Genomic DNA, 20,619 nt, shown 5'->3' with positions numbered 1-20,619 from the left:
TAAATAAAAATGTAATTAGGTTTAATGACCATATAATGGAATACGAGTTTGAAGAATAAGTTAATCGAAAAATTAAATAAAATTGGTTATCACAAAATATCCAAAATATGATATTGTGAGGTACATCAATTTTTGACGACGAAGTTGACATCCGTTCATTTGCCTACGCCCATGACGACACCGAAATTCAGGCAAATTTTATGACACTTCATGATTTATTACTCTACACTCATTTGAAACCAATTATAGCTGAAAAATTATCGTCAGACTACTAAGCAACTTGTGGATATCTCTCCATCTACAGAACTTGGCCAGGAACTACTTCAAAGATAGGTGTATGAATATTACGAGAGGTAACTCTATGAGCACAATGGCGGGAGTGTCGCATAGCTTTGTCCTGGGGTCATCGCTTTGGAATGTTCTATACAACGATATTTTGGAGGCCGTCGTGGGCATTGGTGTACAGGCAATAGCGTATGTGGATGGAGCACAACGAAAACTGGTCTATCATGCATAAAGCGAACCGAGCCCTCAACAAAGTGAAGACGTGGATGGAAAGCAGGACCTCATACTGGCGGACAAGAAGACTAAAACTATGATTTTCAACGATCCAAGAGCCAGAGATCATATAGTTTTTGTACTAGAGGGAAAAAGCATCGTACTTGCCAGAAAAGTAAACTACTTGGGGCAAGTCCTAGATACGAGGCAAGCTTTTGGTGAAGTACGTCATTCGCACGGCAGATGAGAGAATTTCAGCACTGACAAGGACTCTGCTTAATGTAGGAGGAGCACTTTGTCCACTGTCTAATATACTTTTTCGTAACGGCATTGCCTTTATATTTACAGTCCATCTAATTTACTTACCGTTGCACGCCATAATTGCCAAAGTATAAAAAAATCCTGAATCCATTTTAAATCAAATAGGTCACCTAATTATTGCAAAAGTGGATTATACAACAAAACAAATTAATATTAAATGTAAATAAATAGAAACAAAACAAGAGTTAAAAAATAATCTTGTTAAAAACAATTTGAGCCGCTTGTATGCGTCGTATAAAGATGTAAAATGGAATACTTAAACAAAAACAACACTTTTTTCAACACCGTGTCAACACTGGAACTCTCAAATACGTGTTACCAATTTATGCCAATATCACCTTCGTTCGATTACTGTTACAGTGTGTTCCGAACAAATGTTCTTCATAAAAACGTTTTATAATGGATTTATACAAATTAAATTAAACATATTATTGTGTATTTCTTTAAGTTAACATTAATAGAAATCTTTAAATATTATTTCTACGCGTATATAATAAAATATGTCTAGTGGCTGTAATGCTAGTGTACTCGGCAAAGTGATTCTAAAAAAGAACACACCTACCGCCTAAATATTTCGTGTTGGTATCATGTGACCTCACGAGCTATGACGCGGATAACGTGTAACGGTAAGTAAATTAGATGAAGTATATTGCGATAACGCTCTGTTTACATTGTTTGTTCTAAATATAGGTTTATGTTCTTTTCTACGTTGAAAGTGTCAGTGTCCAAGTGTCATCAGTTATCTATGGCTTACGGTTTGTGTAAACCGGTGTTGTATAGTCTTGTGCATCGATTGCACTCTTGATACCTATTCATACAAAAGACCAAACTTAGTTCCCTTTAAGAGATAAGTTGGTAGGTTACTTTAAATATCCAATTAAGTATTGCCATCAAATTTTCGATTCAGGTGTTTTAGTAATATTCTGTGATTAACAACAGTTGATAATTTATTTTTTGGAGTTTAATTTAACATTAACAACATTAAGTATGCGTGTGATACTGCTATTTGGGAACAAAATCTCAAAAACTTCGAAACCCTTGCGTTTTAAAAACTCAATACTGACTCTACACTGACCATATAAATAACAAAGAATCTCGAAAGATTTATAACATTAAATACGAATAAATCTGTATTTAACTTCACTATTGATACGATATTATTACTACTATATTTCTTAATGGAAATACTTAGTTTAGTAAGATTACTGCACTTAAAATAAATCTACAAATGGCCAAGGCACACTTCTTGCTTTCCACACAACCTACCAAGAAATCACGTTTTTCTCTTTGGCTAGATACCAGTTCAAACACATGTCAACAGTCAAGTTATTTCAATTATAGTATGTACCATAAAAATGGTACAACAAAATGGAAGAACAGATTTCACTATTGTGTTAGGTTGTACAGGATTTTATCAATGTCACGTACTCTGTCATTTTTTTATTGACCCTTCTATAATAAATATATGTTAAATTTTTTTTTCGATTCGCGACAGATGCTGTAATTACAAAAAAATATGGATTAAAAGTCTGCAAACTAATTTTTATTGTAGTGAATACCTCAGAATCTGCATTAAAAAATGTTGTTTTTATTTAGGATTTCAAAGTTGCATCCACTTTACCTCAAGGGATGTAGTATGGGGTCATACTTCGTGCCATTAGATAGATTTAAAAAAATTTTAAACATATGTGTTTTTTGGTTTTTTAATTTGAAGTGTATTTCACGAGATATTAAACCGTTTTCATAATTTTCCTAGAGTATCACGATAAATCGTTTTTTCCGATTATAACGCCATCTATTCACAATTCGAAAAAATGTCTCAAATAAAAGTTACATTTTTTTTATAAGAAATTAAAAAATGTGATTTTTATGAAAGATTTTAAAGTTACCCTACACCCCGCTCTAGAGGGCTGAAATTTTGTTTATTTATTTGATAGATCTGAGAATAGAGCGCAATCTATTTTGTATATACCTTTAATAAGGGGGATCTGCCCCAAAAATATTTTTTTATTTTTTGCACAATTTGTTTTATTTTTCTTTCTTATAATCTAGCATGAAAGAAGATATACAACTGCTTATTTTTACCTTTCTATCACCAACCCCCATTATTTAATACCCATATAAGTGTAACAGAGTTAGTTGTCATACTCTTCCGAAACGGCTTGACCGATTTTTATAAAATTTTATGTGTATATTCGGTAACTCTGAGAATCGGACGTGATTTATTTTTTATACCCCTTAAGTGGTAGGGATTATTCACACCAAATATATTTTTTTAATTTTTCAGACAGAATGTTTAAGTTTTATTTTTTTATAATGTGGCAATAAACAATACAACTATTAATTTTTACCCTTATATCACTAAACCCTGTGTTTTAATACCTCTATTAGTAATTTAAACATTTTAACCCTGGTCGATAACTGATCTGTTATCACTAGATAAGTTATCCACGCGCGGCGTTTACCAGTGTCACTTCTTACTAAGTAAACAGCACGGAATAGGGATGAGAACAAAGCCGGTCTCCTTTCTCTCTCACACAATAAGCCTTATATCGCTTCGAAAACTTTATAAGGTTTTAGTTATTATTGTTTATGCATCGAGCATAGTAGTGACGGTTACAATTATAATTTTACCTTTTCAGTATAATTCTCAAGTAAATTTATTATTAACTTGCTGGGTAAAGCAATTTAGCGTGTTTTGCCGGACATAGTTCACAAGTTCAAAAATCATAATTAAAAGATCAATATTGGTTTCAAAAAATACAGTTACCGATAATCTAAATGCGATTATTTCGAATGTTGTTCCAGGAAAGTTGTTTTCATTTAAATCAGTTGACAGAGTTATCATAATGACGTAGTCAAATATCCTACAGGGTTTTTGAATTCATGGGAATTGCCTGGACTCCAACCTATAGTTTATTTTTATGAACGAGAGAGTAATTAGCATAATTTTAACTGGTAGCTCCGATCACTCCATGGGCGTGCTCAAGATTAATTGAAAAATTACTTTGAATAATTGTAAAAAATAAATGAATTATTTCAGTGTTATGTGTATGTAAACAAAAGTGACCTCTTTTATCACACACTATATTAGAACTGACTGGCCTACATTAAAAAGGGTTTTAAAAAATTCACATTTTTTTTAATTTTTAAAAATTACAAAAGAGAAAAAGAGTTTTTAAAACCGTCTAAGGTATGTTAAATAGATGAATAAAAATATTAATATAAAACTTACAGCTACTTGTTACAAATCCAAATCAGATTCAGAAGATGAACTTTCAGAACCAAGATTTATAATAACTGGCTCGATCATTTTATCAGTAATATTGTCCAGCTTCCACATTTTTTCCTCTTCTTTAATAGTGTGATTTACTGCCTTTTCCCAGTTTTTAGGTTCTACATTATTTACGGCCTCCAAAAACAACTGTTTAACATCATGAATTTTAAAAGTGGTATTTTTTCTTGAAACTTCACTCTTTATCTGTGCCCATACCAGTTCAATCGGGTTTAATTCACAATGATATGGTGGGGATCTAAGTACTGTCATTCCACGATTTTTGGCAATTTCATCAATTTCGTATTTTTTAAATTTTTCTTTATGAAGGGCACACAACGAATAAAGTTCCTTTCTTATAGATCCGGGATGGTACGTAATATTTTTTGAACTCAGCCAATTCTGCAAGTCTTTTTTTAACTACTTGGTTGTGGGCAGTCCTTCTATAAGTCTGGAGTGATAACTTGCATTATCCATTACTATTACACAGTTCTAAGGAAGAAGATCTATCATTTGTTCGAACCATTCTTGAAAGACATCAGCGTTCATGTCTTCATCGATACGAGTTGATTCAAAAGTTAATAAACCACCTTTAACAAAACCGTCTGAACTGCCAATGTTTACTATTATCAGCCTGCGTCCCTTTCCTGATGGTGGGTTTAAACCAGTAGATAAGTTATTTACAAAGCGTGCCTTTGACTTGTAACAGTTTCATCCTGCCAAAATTTATTTGGTGTATGACCCTCGTTGATCCATGTTTCATCAAGGTAAAATATTTTTCTTTTTTGGTTTCTCATTTCCTTTATGGTTCTTAGAAAATGTCTTCTCCATATGACAATATCGCTTCTTTCTAATAAAATAGACTTTCTGGGATTCTTTTTCCAGCGGAAGCCTATTTCTTTTAAAAGTTTCCATAACACACTTCGACTAATTTCTGGGTAATCCTTATCATCTCGAACTGAGACAAGAACTTTATCCAATGTTGGAAATTCTTGTCTAAAGAAGAATTCATGCACTTTCCGTCGAAGTCCTTCTTTAAAATGATATTCTATTTGAAATTTTGGTTTGCCTGGAGCATTACATTTGAAAACTACCACATTTCTCTTCTTTAATAACTCTGAAAATCGTAGATTTCCCAACACCAAGTGTACTGCTAACTAACTCAACGGTCTCATCAACACTTTCACATAAACGTGTGTCTGTAAATGATTTAAAACAATTAAATATTAATGTTTTTTCATTAACTGTTAGAGGACCAATTTTTCGGCGTTTACACGGCACTTCCAAATTTTCCATAACACCAGTATACACAATAAACTGCACCTTGCAACTGAAGTACCTACTTTTAGTGAACTGTTAAGAATTTTGAATACGCCACTTGGACCTTCCTATATACAAAATCGAAAAACCCACTATCACATTTTCTGTGGAATAAGTTTAGAAGGTAATTATCTAGTCAATTACTGTCGTAGATTCCTGGAATTAAAGAATTAAATGTTTGATTGTTGAAACCTTTACTTCGTGGAATGCACTCATTTCAGATAAAATAAAACGTTTTATTTTATCTAAAGAATTAAACTTTATTTTGCAAATAGGCAAAGAATTAAACTTTATTTTGCAAATAGATAAAATAAAACGTTTTATTTTATCTAAAGAATTAAACTTTATTTTGCAAATAGGTAGGTACTTATTAAACTTTTATTGGTTATATATAACCAATAAAATAAACATCATACATTTCTTGCAAATTCATTAGTACCTGTTAACCTCCATCACTCCGACACTGGCAACCTTATTTAGGGATTAGTAACCCTCACAACTATTGTATTCTATTCTGCTCCAACCTTTATACCTGGTGGTCATACTCAATTTAAAATTGTTTTCCTATATACTTCTGTAAACTTGTTGACAAATATCTGTTTTTCATTGAGTCACCCGTATCAACAGTTTAGGGATTTGCATACATAATTTATTGTTTTATTACTCTCTCATACATAAAAATACACTATAACAATTTACAATTAAGAGCAGGATCAGTTATCATTACCGTTCGTATCATTAGTTAAGCTCAACTGTGCAATAAAATTAAAATGACTGTGAAAAGGGTAAAGAATAATGTTATTGAGACAACGATCATCAAGTAAAAATACAAAGGAAAGGATGTCTTGGTCTCGGGTATAATGATGATTCCCGTGCATTTAGCTTTTGCAATGAAAATAAACAAATCGCATAGCCAACTGTTGGAAGTTTGTATAATAAACTTCCATAAACAATTATTCGCGCGTAGGAAAACCGCCATCGTTGTATATTTATTTAACGCAAAAAATAAAAATATTGTTTATCCGAAAGCATTAAATTGATTCGACTTTTTTCGTACATAATATGTTTGAGTTGTTTTTTATTTTTTTCTGTTAATTTTTAGACACATAAAGCCAGGTACACACATGCCAGTAAATTGGGAAAGTAGCTGGCATGCCAGTTGCTGGCATAGGCCAGTAACTGGCAATCAAAAAACACATTTGCTAGTAATTGGGATGCCAGTAGCTCGCTTGCCTATACTGGCAAGGCGAAAAAGCAGGGTAGATTTTTACACATGTCATTGCTAGTAAACAATCGGGTGGTTTTTCGCTTAAACTAAAGTACTTGTTTTGTAATTAAAAGTTTTTGAGATTTGAACAAACAAAAGGAGATCCATGGAAGGTATTCGAAATGAATTAAACAAGCAAATATTGCTAATGATCACGGATATTGTTAGAGATTTAATAATAAATCCGAAACGGAACTCAAAAAAGAAAAATATTTGGGTATGAAATTGGATTGATAGGCGAGAAATTTTTGGAGCAATTTTTTATTTTGGCCTTTAACTCCTTTATAGTAATAGCTTCGCTCATTTCCCATTGAATATTTGTATAAGCATTGTCACGGGCTATTGTATTTTTATATAGAGATGATTTATAATTCAAAAGACACTCCAATTCTCCATATATAGCAATAATTTGATGGTTTTTTCTTCACCCCAATGAAGCATTTTTTAAATTAACAAGTTTAAAAATACAATTAATTAATTTTTGTCACCAACACAAGAAATCTGACAATTCTCTGCTAAACCCTATTCATTCTACAAATTCCCAATCGTCAATAGAACCACATGTAAGCCAAACAGGGTCGTACTGATGTACGACCTATGTATCATATGATTTTTTAAAATATTTACTTTTGAAACTGTTAGTGTAAGAATTTCTTGAAATTTAATCATTATATCACAATTAAACTAAACTCTAAAAAATAACACGACCAGTAAATAACTTAACAGTAACTATAACATAAATATAACACAATATATTCAACCAATTCGCTAACGATTTCGAAGCCATTTTATCGTTGCTTCCCAAAGACAGAAAAGATTAATTTTCACGTTGAGAACGCCTATGAATAACTGTTCTGATGAGCTTTATTAAAGCGAAATACGTATCAAAAGATACATAGACGATTTGTACGTGAAATGAAATCTTGACTGTCTTTTTAATTTTATTTTTATTCGGATCTACTCTGTATGAGTACAAGAAACCAATTCGCTAACGATTTCGGCTTAGTTGAGGAGACGTCGTGGAATGCAAATTTTAGATTCCCCACGTCTCTTTTAACATATTTATCAACGTCTGACTATGTCTTGTAATTTTTAGAAGGCTCCAGATTAAGGCAGTTATCTGAATTGTGTTTCGAAACTATTTTACGGATTTAATATCAAATGTCGCTATTGCGTCCGTTTCGAAGCCATTTTATCGTTGCTTCCCAAAGACAGAAAAGATTAATTTTCACGTTGAGAACGCCTATGAATAACTGTTCTGATGAGCTCTATTAAAGTGAAATACGTATCAACAGATACATAGACGATTTGTACGTGAAATGAAATCTTGACTGTCTTTTTAATTTTAACAATATATTAACTTAAAAATCAACACGGTACAATTAGAATTTAAAATGATCACAAGTTGGGATCTGTAATATGAGAATCTGTCTCGCTTACGGTAATAAATTATATTTTATAGCCTCTTGACGAATGAGACGGCGAATATCAACACGTGCTCATGTTTACTGATGGGAATTTGGTAAACGAATAAACTTTAGCTACTGGCATGCCCGTAGCGGTAGCGCGCGTTTACACATGCCAGTGACACCCCCTACGCATGCGCCTTGCATCTCACAGCATGCTACTAGCAAGAAAAATCAAATTACTTGCGATTAGCTAGCATGCCAGGAACTAGCATGCCAGTTAACACATACACTTGCCAGTTTGGGGACAGTAGCTGGTGCTTGCTAGGTACTGGTATACCATTGTGCTAGTTACAGGCATGTGTATCTCCGGCTATACTTATTTTTAAGGCTGTATAAAGTTGGTCCGGTCAGCTTATTGTGGCAAAACTTATCAAAGTCATAATGAGAATTTTTCATTGCTGATGGTGCCGTTAAGACGGTCTCTGTCCACTTTTTGTATTTTTTTTTATTAATTTCAGTTTTATACAATTATTATAATTATGTAGCCTATAAATAACTTAACCTTTTTCAGTAATCGCTCGCCCGTTGTGACCTACATAAGTAGTCATGTGACGTCATTTGTCGCCAATATAATAAACATTGATATTTTTTATACCAAGAGAAACAAGCTATATTGTTTACACCATTTTACTGTATCTTTGTTTTTCTTATATTATCATAATAATATTTTAACACTTCTACTCCCAGACCATAATTTAAAAAATTGTATGACAACCCATTGTAATTTTTTGATATAAAGACATAATGATTATTGTTAGAAAATTTAAAACAGATCTTTATTAAAACACGAACATGCTTTAAATAAAATCATTGTAATTGTATGTGGTATACATAGGTTAATAAAAAATACTTTTTTAATTCGAACAGTTGACTAGCTTTATTTCGAACCATGTGTTACTTACCTGTCCCACGGTACATATATTAAATAAAAGCCATACTAACAAGCCATTTATTTTTATTTATTCTTTTTATCATCATCTGCGTCCACTGCTGGACATATGTCTCCCTCAGCTCTTTCCATCTGTCTCTGTCTTGTACAGCTTGCATCCAGTTATTGCTAACCCGCTTCAAGTCGTCAGTCTATCTACTTGGTGGGCGTCCTCTGCTCCGTATTGCTTCTTGTCTTGGTTTCCACTGGACAATACGTTTGGTCTTTAATTTATTTTTTGCCATAACAATAATTATTACTCCAGTAAATGATCGTTTGGGATTGTAATTTTATTTGTCACGACGGATTTGCTTAAAAGTTTGGATTAAATTTTCTCTTATCCCTAATTTCACCTTTGGACTTGAGCCCAGGGTTGCTTTTATTTGGATGGTCAAAGCCACACCTTCTCGAAGATGAAAAACTATACGTTAGAAATAAATCCGGAAATGGATAATTTGACTTATTCTAAGCAATTTTTATCCTGTAGAATTTTTTCACTTAGTTACTACTTTTTTACCACATTTTCAGACTCAAAAGTTAAGTATTTATCGAACTTTTTCAATGAAAATATACATTACAAAAAAACAAAAAATGGTGTACCTATGAAGTCTGTAGACCTAGCTCAAGCAAAGTTGTAGCTCATGAAAAGTAGATTCTTATTTGTTAAATTTAAAATCGAATATTTCAACGTGAGATAACCAAAAATAAAGCACTTTTTGGTAAAGAATCATCAACACTTTTTGGAAGTGTTTAAAAATGCTTTATTTTTGTTTTTCTTAAAAAATTTCTAGCATCAATACTAAGCGAGTTACGCTCAAAATAAAGATGGTCCCTTTTTTTTGATAAAAGCATTGTGAAATTTACCCCCTAATTAGTACCGCAAATAAAATTAATCGTTACCACTTTATAATATACGTTACGCAAGTTTCATTATATTTTTAAGAAATCTATCGATAATAAGAGATAAAAAGCTTTATTATGTATTTTATTTTAGACGAATTAAAAGGTGAAATTATCCTAACAACTAACGATCCTAGTTTTGATAGGGAAAAGGTGTTTGGAATATGTATTAGTCCCGCATCTGAAGTTACCCCAAAATATACATGGCTTTTAAATGGACAACAGGTAAAGAGTTTATATTTGAGCTCAATAAAATATATGTTTCTAGGTGGGTAGATTTTTTGTCACGTGCTATTTGTTTAAATTGGAAATAGCTTAGTAAAATTTTGAAGTGATTGCCGGATTTCAAGCAGTTTTTTAGTGCCAAATAGTAATGTCTATATATTTAAAATACAGAAACTGACTATGGTAACAGTTCTATATAATCCAAAAATAGCACTTTTTAATCCTTTAACATGAAATAAGTAGGTATTCTATTCCGAAAAATCTTATATGACAACTTTAATTTGCATACAAAAATTGATCAACTAACAATAAGAAGCAGAAACGATACATAACCAACAGTATAAAGATAATATCAATATTTGAACAAGTTAAATAGTTAGTGGTGCCTTTTATGCATTTAATAACAAGCATATTGTATTTTTTATTTGGTGAAGGTATATATTTTTATTTCTGATATTATATTTTATTAGGGTATATTAGATACAAAAATATTATTTTAATATTAATATTATATACTTAGACCCTGAAAGTCTGTATGAGGTAATTAAAAAATATATTCATGAAGCGGCAAATGAAGCACTGGGAAAAGTTGAAAATCGGAAAAAAGGAAAACCTGAATGGTTGTCAACGGAACTAGAAGAGAAAGTTCTCAAGAAAAAACAAGCATATCACATATGGCTTCAATCCAAAGATCCTCAAGACAGAGAAATATACGCTAAATGGAATAGAGAAGTTAAAAAAGACGTGGATAAGGCGAAAAATATAAACTGGGAGGCTAAGTGTGATGAACTGGACAGATTTATGGGTGGAACAAAAGTGGCGCAAGCTTGGAAAACATTAAAACAGTTTAGGAAAAATGAAGACAACATTTCTCTCATAAAGTTAAATGAATGGAAAGGATAAGGGAATTAATAGACAACAGAGACGAAAGACAGGAAATCCCTATAATAACATTATCTGAATTGACGGAAACCTTAAAAGAGGTTAAAAACGGAAAAGCCGCAGGGCCTGAAGACATTCCCATAGAGCTGGTTAAATATGGGCCGACTGCACTTTTAGAATTAATAGTAGACCTTTTCAATAAATGTATGTGTGGAGACCAGGAAATTCCTAAAGATTGGAATAAATTTTATATAAGCTCCATATATAAGAGAGGGAATAAAAGAGACTGTTCCAATTATAGAGGTATTAGTGTGACGAGCTCTGTGGGCCGGTTGTACGGCAGAATATTAAAGAAGAGAGTTGAAAGACAGATACAAGATATTGAATAACAAAGCGGCTTTCGTACCGGGAGATCCCGCCTTGATAATATATTTATCCTACGACAAATAATTGAAAAGCGTGTCGAAAGAAGTAGAGAGACCCATTTGGTATTTATAGACCTTGAGAAAGCATATGATAGTGTCCCGTTAAAGAAAATGTTTGAGGTCCTCAAAAGGTCCGGATTGGATTCGACGTATATCCGAGCGATATATAAATTGTACGAAAATGCAGATAATTGTGTAAAAATTGGAACCAGAACCTCAAATGAATTTAAAGTCACTAAAGGCCTAAAGCAAGGATGCTGTTTGTCACCGACACTCTTTAAAATATACGTCCAAGAAGCATTGAGGAATTGGAGAAATAAATGTAGATTTATGGGCATCGAAGTGGGACAAGAAACTCTGTATACATTGTTGTTTGCAAAAGATCAGGTGGTGGTTGCAACCGATGAGGAAGATATAAATTATATGAATCGAAAATTATTTGAGGAATATGCCAAATGGGGGCTTACTGTAAATATAAGCAAAACAGAATATTTAAAAATTGGAGGAAATACCACAGATCTGAGGCTTGAAAACGCAGTCATAAAAGGCTGCAACCAGTATAAATATCTAGGAAGCATCATATCAGCAGATGGCAGAGTTAAGATAGATGTACAAAACCGAATAACCCAAGGGAAAAAATGCATCCGAATACTGAATTCATTACTGTGGTCTAATAAAATAAAGATGCATACCAAACTTCGCGTATACAGAGCAATTGTAGAACCAATTACCACATATGGTGCCGAATGTTGGACGATGACAAAGAATGAACGAGATAAAGTAGACGTTGTGGAAATGGATTATCTTAGAAGGTCATGTCGAGTATCGAGAATGGAAAGAATCAGGAATGAGGAAATACGAAACCGTACAGGAATTAGAGATACTCTTTCAGATAGAATACAAGGAAGGCAATTACAATGGTATGGTCACGTGATGAGAATGGAGGAGGAGCGGTGGCCAAAGAAAGCCTTAATGTATGTTCCGCCAGAAAGAAGGAAAAGGGGAAGACCACCAAATTCCTGGAGAAGAGAAATTACAAAAACAATGCAATCTAGAGGCTTAGAAGAGGGAGATTGGAGAGATAGGAAAAGATGGAGGCTGAAATGCGGGAAGCGGCAATCGCCGTAGGACCCCCGTTATATGATGATGATGAAATATTATTTTCATGTTTATACAGATGCTGTATCTGTGGTATTTGTAAGTTTACTAATAAATGCTTTCTTGGTGAAAATAATTTAGGATCGTCTAAACAGATACACCGATGTAAGGTCGAATCTCTAGGGAACTAAACCTAAAATGAACCTCAAAGATCAACTTGGTATAAGGATATTGCAGGTGAACGTGGGCAGAGCAAAAAGAGCTCACGATCTTGTCCATACAAAAGCCTGCATGTTGGAAACAGACCTGCTCATTGTCCCCGAACCGAACAAAAAAATTACATCGTACGGTGGCTGGGTGCACGATACCAATAAAATTGTGACGGTATTGTTCAGAAACAAAGATCTTGGAGTGCGTGGTATTGTCAGGAGTACGAATCACACACTTTCTATAAGCATGCCAGTAGAATTTCAGCCCACTGGCATGCTATATATCTCCAAATATTAAGATTAGAGAATATAAGAATATAGTAGACGAAATAATAAACACCGCCATTAGGGAAAAACAAATTATGATCGCCGGGGATATACCTAATCTCGACAATGGGGCTCTCCCGCAAATGACGAAAAAGGGAAGATATGGAACGAATTGATAGTCCAGGCTGGCCTCCAGATACTCAATAATAATAAACCAACTTTTATAAGAGAGCCAGCCAAACACACATTGACTTAACTTTTTCAAGTGAAGGGCTATCCAGACGGATACAAAACTGGGACGTCCTCGACGATTAATTATTCACCTACCACCGATACATTACATATGAAAAGGTAAAGGGGCGGATCATAAGACGGCCGATGGGATATACTGGGAAAACATTTAATTAGCACGTGTACCTGTTGTAGTTCAGAAAAATAAACGAAGAGGAAATATCTGACCTTGACCAACTTAGAAAGGCACTGGAGAACGTTGTTGAGTTGGACACCATAAAGAAAAGGAACAAAGAAAGAAACCCCTACTGGTAGACAGATGAAATTGAAGACCTACGGGACGAGTGTCTCCAAGCTCGCAGGAATTTTACTAAAAGCAGGGCGCCCACGAGCCCAAAGAAGTATACAAAATAGTAAAAAAGAAACTCAATAAAACAATAAAAAAAGAAAGGTGGCAGAACCTAATAAATGCTTTAGAAGACGACATATGGGGCGACGCATATAAAATAACAATGAAGTTACTAAATATGATTTCTCCATGAAAGCTCCATACAAGTTAGATGAGGACCAGCGGCAGAATCGGCGGAAATCCTCTTTCCCACCAAGGAGGAACAAACCTCCTTAAAGGTCTCTCCTGCGGTGGCGGAGGAATTTATAGAAGAAGAAATAAAGGCCGCTGGTCAAGGAATCAAGACAGGGAAAGCTCCCGACCCCGATAGACTGCCATCGGAGGCACTGAAGATAGTAACGATCTGCTGCGGAAGCAAGAGTTTCCCATGGAAAACAGGAAGAGAAAAACAGGAAAACAAGCAAACAGAAATGGGTGGTACTTGTTTTATTGGACATTAAAAACGCCTTCAATTCAGCGAACTGGGGTCTCATCGTAGACAAGATTGTTGAACTTGGGACCCCGGAATATGTGTCCAATATAATAAAGGACTACCTATCGCAAAGAAGCGTATGCGTATCGAAGAAAAATAAGATGAAAATGACTGCTGGAGTACCCTAAGGGTCAATGCTGTGACCCACACTATGAAATATTCTATACAACGGGGTACTAGAAGTAAACAAAACACAAGGAGTATCGGCTATTGCATACGCAGACGACCTAGCCCTACTTATAGAAGATATGAATTGGGGTATTAAAAACAAAGTACAAAGTACAAACAAAGTACAAAAAAGACAGAAGTAATCATCTTGAGAAGCATGTCGGAAGGCGGAAGAGAGGACCTCGATCCTTAATAAGATAATGCTGAATATAGGAGGCCCCGGGTAACACAAAAGATCAGTTATCCTACAGTCAGTCATGTCCATCTTACTATATGGGGCCTCAGTGTGTCATGAGATCCTCAACAAAGCGAAATATAAAGACATGCTGCTAAGGACGCAGAGGAAACCATTGATAGGGTATGCAGCACGTACAGGACCGTATCAACCATTGCCTTACAAGTAGTGGCAGGTGCTGTACCGGTGCATATCCTGGTTATTGAAAGGGTTCGGATGCACCAAAAGGGCAATGAAACTTTAGGTTCAGGAACACAAGAAAAAAAAAAGGAGTTTGGAGAACTGGAAGGACCAATGGTCAAGGGAAACAGACAAGGCTGCCTGAATGAAGACCCTTATCCCAGATGTAGTAAGGTGGTATGAGTGTTAGCACATACATGTCAACTACTACTTCATCCAATTTATGACGGGACATGGATCTTTCCGGTCTTATACATATAGAATAAAGAAGACCGAGAACGATCTGTGTCCCTAGTGTGGAGTGGTGGATGAATCGCATCATGTGGTATTCGTATGCCCTGAATACAATGTGGGACGAAAATTGCTGCAGCTGGGCTTGGGGTCACCTCTAGGCGAGCCACATGAACTAATGAATAAAGCAATTGTAAACAAAAGAATCTTTGACTTCATCATTGGTTTTGTGACAGAAACCATAAAACACAAGGTAGAGAAAGAGAGGAAACTGCAATAAAGGTAAATTGTTTATTTTAATGTGTCGTATCTGTCGGCGTCAGTGAGGTGAGCCACTATTCAGCTTCTACTACTGACGCTGAAATCTTAAATGAATTCTCAAAGAACTTGACTGCATTACAGAAATCAATTTACATACGTGTTGTTTTGTTTTGTTTTGTCTCTACTTGTATCTACGGTGTGTGTCTCCTTTTGGAGCAGCCTATTACTTAGCAATGGGCTGGTATAGATGAAGAAATGAATGGATCATCCCCAGGGGTTGTAATATGAATGTCTGGAGTTTCTTGTATGTGGTGTATTATAAATCAAATTTGTAGGAGTGGTATGTCTTCTTAAAATATTCTTCATATAGATTCCCGTCCATTTCGTCATGGTAATCCGTGGTTCCCTTATTGGCCAAGAAAGTTAATTCGGCCCATGCCACAAAACCAGTTTTGCTTTCAGCATAAAGAAGATCAAGCCGAGGACCTCTTTGGGTTTAAGCTTTCAGTCCAGTAGAGAGCCCTTTTATAAAGGCATCTCGTGGATTTTTGATCGTTGTGTTCCTTCATTTCGTTTTAACTGAAGCATCGACGTTAGTTCAAGACTCATCGGTATAAACAAGGTTTACATTATCCTTCTTCTTCATTATTTTTTTTTTGTCTGAGGTACGTGTGTCTACAGGACATGAAATCTTTTTTTTCCATTATTATCGAATCTCGATCTCTTTTACCATATTCAAAACCCATCTCATTTAGTAGCCTACGAAATGTGGTTTATGAAAAATCATAGACAATTTCCCTTATTCATCCCGAAATGAATTTGGTAAATTACAATAAATGGCTAAGAGAGAAGTTAATAGTCAACATACCACCTAATTCAGTAATAGATTATGATAATGCTAGCTATCACAATGTACAATATACAATAAATCAAGCGTTTAATTCCAGTTGTTTGAAGTATGAAATTATTAAATTGTTGACAAAACATAATATACCTTTTACTCCAACGAGTTTAAAAACAGAATTATATGAACTCATTAAATTTCATAGGGACCGATATGTAACATACGCATTTGATGAGCTGTGACGAGAATACGGCCACACCGCTTTACTGTTACCCTCGTATCACCCAGACTTGAACCCAATCGAATTAATTTAGGTAAGAGTTAAGAATAATGTCAGTCAATGAATGTCACGTTTAAATTTGATGACGTAAGAAAATGAGCAGAAGAAGGATTTATCAAAATCGGTATTGAAGAAAGGAAAAAACTGTGCAAGTTGTTCTGATTTTGAACAATGATTTCCTCGACGTCCAACATATTCTTTACCACTATTTTTTCGAATTTTAGCTGTATTTCTTTTCCACTTATAAATATTATTCGTGCCAATCTGGTATTGATTTTCTAAAGCTTTCTCTTGTATGTTTGATGTGGATGGCTAAAACACTTCTGAACTATCTGAATTATTATCATTTTTAGGAATATATTTTCTATCTACGTCTGAATTGCCCTCAAACATTTCAAAAAATAAAAAAATGTAGCACTCTTCTTATGTTCCACACTATTTAAGTCACGATTTTTCTTTTGACCAAGGTGGTAAACCTTACATTTTTTTAATTTGTCGCCTATTTCATTTGGAGCTATGCTCTTAATCTTTATTCTCAAAGTGAAAATAATAATATTTCTACTAAATTACTTATCTTGTTCTTCACCGGATAAGTTGTCCATCTTAACAATAAACTTAATGTAACTTAACTTAACAACTGTATTAGTTGATTAAGAAAAATAATTTTGTTTGTCAGTGGCATAAAGATTCAAATGAACTTAGATCCTTTGCAGCTAAGTCACACTACACTTAGTAAGTAGTGTAACTTGTCAACGCTAGATATCGCCACACGTAAAAACAGTCGGGTTAAACGAAAAAAAGGCCTTACCTTCCATGGCGAGCTGCCCAAAACTTTATTGTTTTAACTTTTAGGAAGGTCAATAGTACTGTAAATTTAAATTCGCCATTATAAATCCAACCGTTGCATTAGCAACCATCTTTAATTTTGAAATAAAAATGGAGAACCAGTTTTGCTCAATATCTCTGCCATTTTCAACATTTTGACAAAAATGGTGGGGACTGAAATTGTTGTAAATGTGATTTACTACAATTTTTTTATTACAAATTTTTCGTGCGGTCGATATTTTCCGAGTTAATGGATAAAATATTTGAACATGGAGAGGGAAATATAATTTTCGACTTATTCCGTTTATTTATTGACGTTAGACTAAATACTTGCCATGTCGAGATAGTATTATAAGGTTTATTTTTTCCTGGTTTTTTCTTTATTATTTACTATGGAAATCACTATCGACTCACACACTATCGAATCACATTCAAAGAACTGCAAATTATGATGGGAGAATTAGCAGTCAGCTCCCAATACGTCGGCCTAAAAATGAATATGAAAAAAACAAAAATAATGACAAACACAGATGACCCCAGACATATAACTATAAATGGCAGTGAGATAGAACAAATCCAGAAATATATCTACCTAGACCAAATCCTGAGACTTGACAAAGAGAACCAAAGTGCGGAAATTACTAAAATAGCAAGACTAGCATGGGTAGGATTTGGAAAACTTAGTTGGATACTTAAGAACCGCAAAATACCCCAATACTTGAGGAGCAAAGTGTTCAACCAATGCATCCTTCCTATCATGACATATGGATGTCAAACCTGGATCCTAACCAGGGCAAACATGAATAAACTAGCCACAACAGAAAGAACAATGAAAAGAGCAATGTTAGGTATACGACTGTCAGATAAAAAGAGGAACGACTGGGTAAGATCCAAAACAAAAGTCGAGGACATAGCAACAAAAATTGCCAAACTTAAATGGAGCTTCGCGAGCCACACTGCTAGACAAAAAGACCAACGTTGGAATACTACAATACAACATTGGAGACCTTACGAAAGTAAACGACCAAGAGGAAGACCACAGATGAGATGGGTTGATGACATTAAAAGAATAGCCGGAACAAATTGGAAATGTGTTGCTCAGGATAGAGACCGATGGAAGGAGTTGGGAGAGGCCTATGTCCAAACATGGACGACAAAAGGCTAAGAAGAAGAGAAGAAGATGGAATCACTAACAGGAGAATTTTATTTTCATCATGGCATGTTGTTGTTTTTTTTAAAGACGAGTTACATGCTATGATTTTTTCTGACGGATATTCTCAAGTTAAAGTTGATTTCATATAATTGAATGAACTATCTTACAATAAAGTCCTAAGTCTTAAGTCTAAAGTAAATATCTTACAAATTTTACGACATAAATGTACCGAAAAAAAAATGAAGAGAATTATTTTACACAATTTTGGTTTACTTCATTTTTTTTCTTCCAAAAAACAATATTTAAGATCCTAAGCGTAACAAACCCTAGACAGTGACGTCATCAGTGGCGAGCCATAAACAGGAACCAACCTACGACTTTAAATATTGATTTTAGCAAAAAAATAAATAAGATTAAAACTGTATGAAATATATTTCTCTTCATTTTACTTATATACATTCATGTCGTATGGTGGATATATTGAGCAAAACGGTTCTCTTTAAAAATCAAGATGTAGGCAGACGCAACGCCGAAATTCAGTCGCAATTTTAAATTAACACTACTATTCACACCCCCAAAGGTTAGAATAATAAAATTTGGGGAAGCTTGCATTGAAAGATCAAATGCTACCATAACTGGACTGTAAGTAAATATGATAATCTAGTTTACGTTTGTGTACGTAACATTATTTGGACCCCTTGTCTTTTGATCCCCTCAATTGTACTAAGACTCTTTACAAAAATAAATTAAGAACCATTTTAACACTTTTGACATCTTTTTAAACTGTGGTCATATATTTTAAGGTTTCTACTGAGGTATCTCAACCACCAACCGAGAATAGTAAAGAACCAAAACTTTTTATCTCTTACTTAAAAGGGCACAGAATTTCGTTCATAGATGACAAGGCCAACCTAACTTGTGCTATTGAAGTGAATGGCGTTTATAAAGCTCAAAAAACACTTATATTCAAAAGAAAAGTTTTTTAGGTGTAGGATAGTCTGATGACTACATCCAATGACGTCTGGTAAGTGTTTTCACCAAATTAAATTATCTTTACCTATTTTAAAACTTACACTGCAAAAGCTACTTTCACTAGACCAAATATATAAAATACTTCAACTATGGGAAAGCAAAGTTCTCAAGAAAATATTTAAAGAAGAGCAATGGAATGAAATGTGGATAAAAGACCAAATATATAACTAGAGAGAATGTATAGGGAACTAGATATCTTAGGGAATATAAAACCCCAAAGATTGAGATAGTTAAGACATATCCAAAAGATGCCAAACACGAGACACTACCCAAAAAATAATAATAACCTGAGAAATAAGAGGAGAGAAGAGGAACGGTATGCCGAAAACTAGGTGGAAGGAGGTTAAAAGAAAAATAGAAGAACTTAAAATCTTAAATTGGAAAGGCAAAGTAGAAGACAGAAAAGAAGATTTACCGTTTTTATGTGCATGTTCATTATTATGTATCGTCCCATGACAGTAATTCGAAAAAGGATCCTAGTGCGTAGGTGAGACCAACGAGTACATGCATTTGCCTGATTAAAAAATGATCGTCACGAAATCGTCACTGGACGATCACATTTTTCGGAATTTCGACATAACTCGGAAGGACGATGGGACGAATGATCATCTTTCGGTTGGAACGTATTTTGTTTCCTGCGCAAAAGCGTGACCGTTACGTGATGGCTTTTCGTTATGTTCGAACAGACCTTATATAAGCTCCACACCTTGTTGTCATAGAGTCTCGGTCACTTAGGTACATTCTCTTTATCAGGTATTCATGCATATATGCATTTATCCTGAATAATTTTCCTTTGTCTTATATATCAATTATATTGTTTCCCAATATGTTTTACAAATATGCTGAGATCAAGTGTATTTAATGATAATACTATTTTCAGGAAGTCCGATAGTAATCAATATGAGCATATTGGCAACACTTCTGGTTCAAAAATTGTGGTAACTATTTTAAACATATCTATATAACAATATCAATAAAATATATAAAAAATATTTTTGTAGTTTGTATTTCCTTGTGTTATATCGATCCTATCCTAACAACCTATCTGACCTATCCTAACAAAACCTCTCTTTCTGTTGACATCAAACAATCTCTAATTCCTCGTATGAAAAGTCTTCCAGAACACCTCGAATATATGGCGTACCCAATATTTATAAACTCAATATTCCTCTACGTCCCATTGTCAGTGTATACAACTGCCCTACACAACCATTA

General features: G+C 34.1%; 1 protein-coding gene across 2 annotated transcripts in view; it reads left to right on the top strand.

Annotated features, from left to right (window-relative positions):
• The window catches only part of LOC140448016 (uncharacterized), a 43,778-nt gene extending 23,384 nt beyond the window's left edge, over positions 1-20,394 (top strand). The window contains exons 4-6 of one of the 2 annotated variants that reach the window (XM_072541055.1): positions 10,072-10,202; positions 19,176-19,396; positions 20,285-20,394. In XM_072541055.1, coding sequence (XP_072397156.1) covers positions 10,072-10,202; positions 19,176-19,358 — 314 coding nt within the window. In that variant the 3' untranslated portion in view covers positions 19,359-19,396; positions 20,285-20,394. Of the gene's footprint in view, positions 1-10,071; positions 10,203-19,175; positions 19,401-20,284 lie in introns of both variants that reach the window. The other variant, XM_072541056.1, reaches the window with a different exon arrangement.
• Positions 20,395-20,619: the final 225 nt, after the last annotated feature.

The sequence above is a fragment of the Diabrotica undecimpunctata genome, chromosome 8 (genome assembly GCF_040954645.1).
Source record: "Diabrotica undecimpunctata isolate CICGRU chromosome 8, icDiaUnde3, whole genome shotgun sequence".
NCBI lineage: Eukaryota > Metazoa > Arthropoda > Insecta > Coleoptera > Chrysomelidae > Diabrotica > Diabrotica undecimpunctata.
The sequence above is the reverse complement of the archived record's forward strand: the minus strand, read 5'-3'. Positions and strand labels throughout refer to the sequence as shown.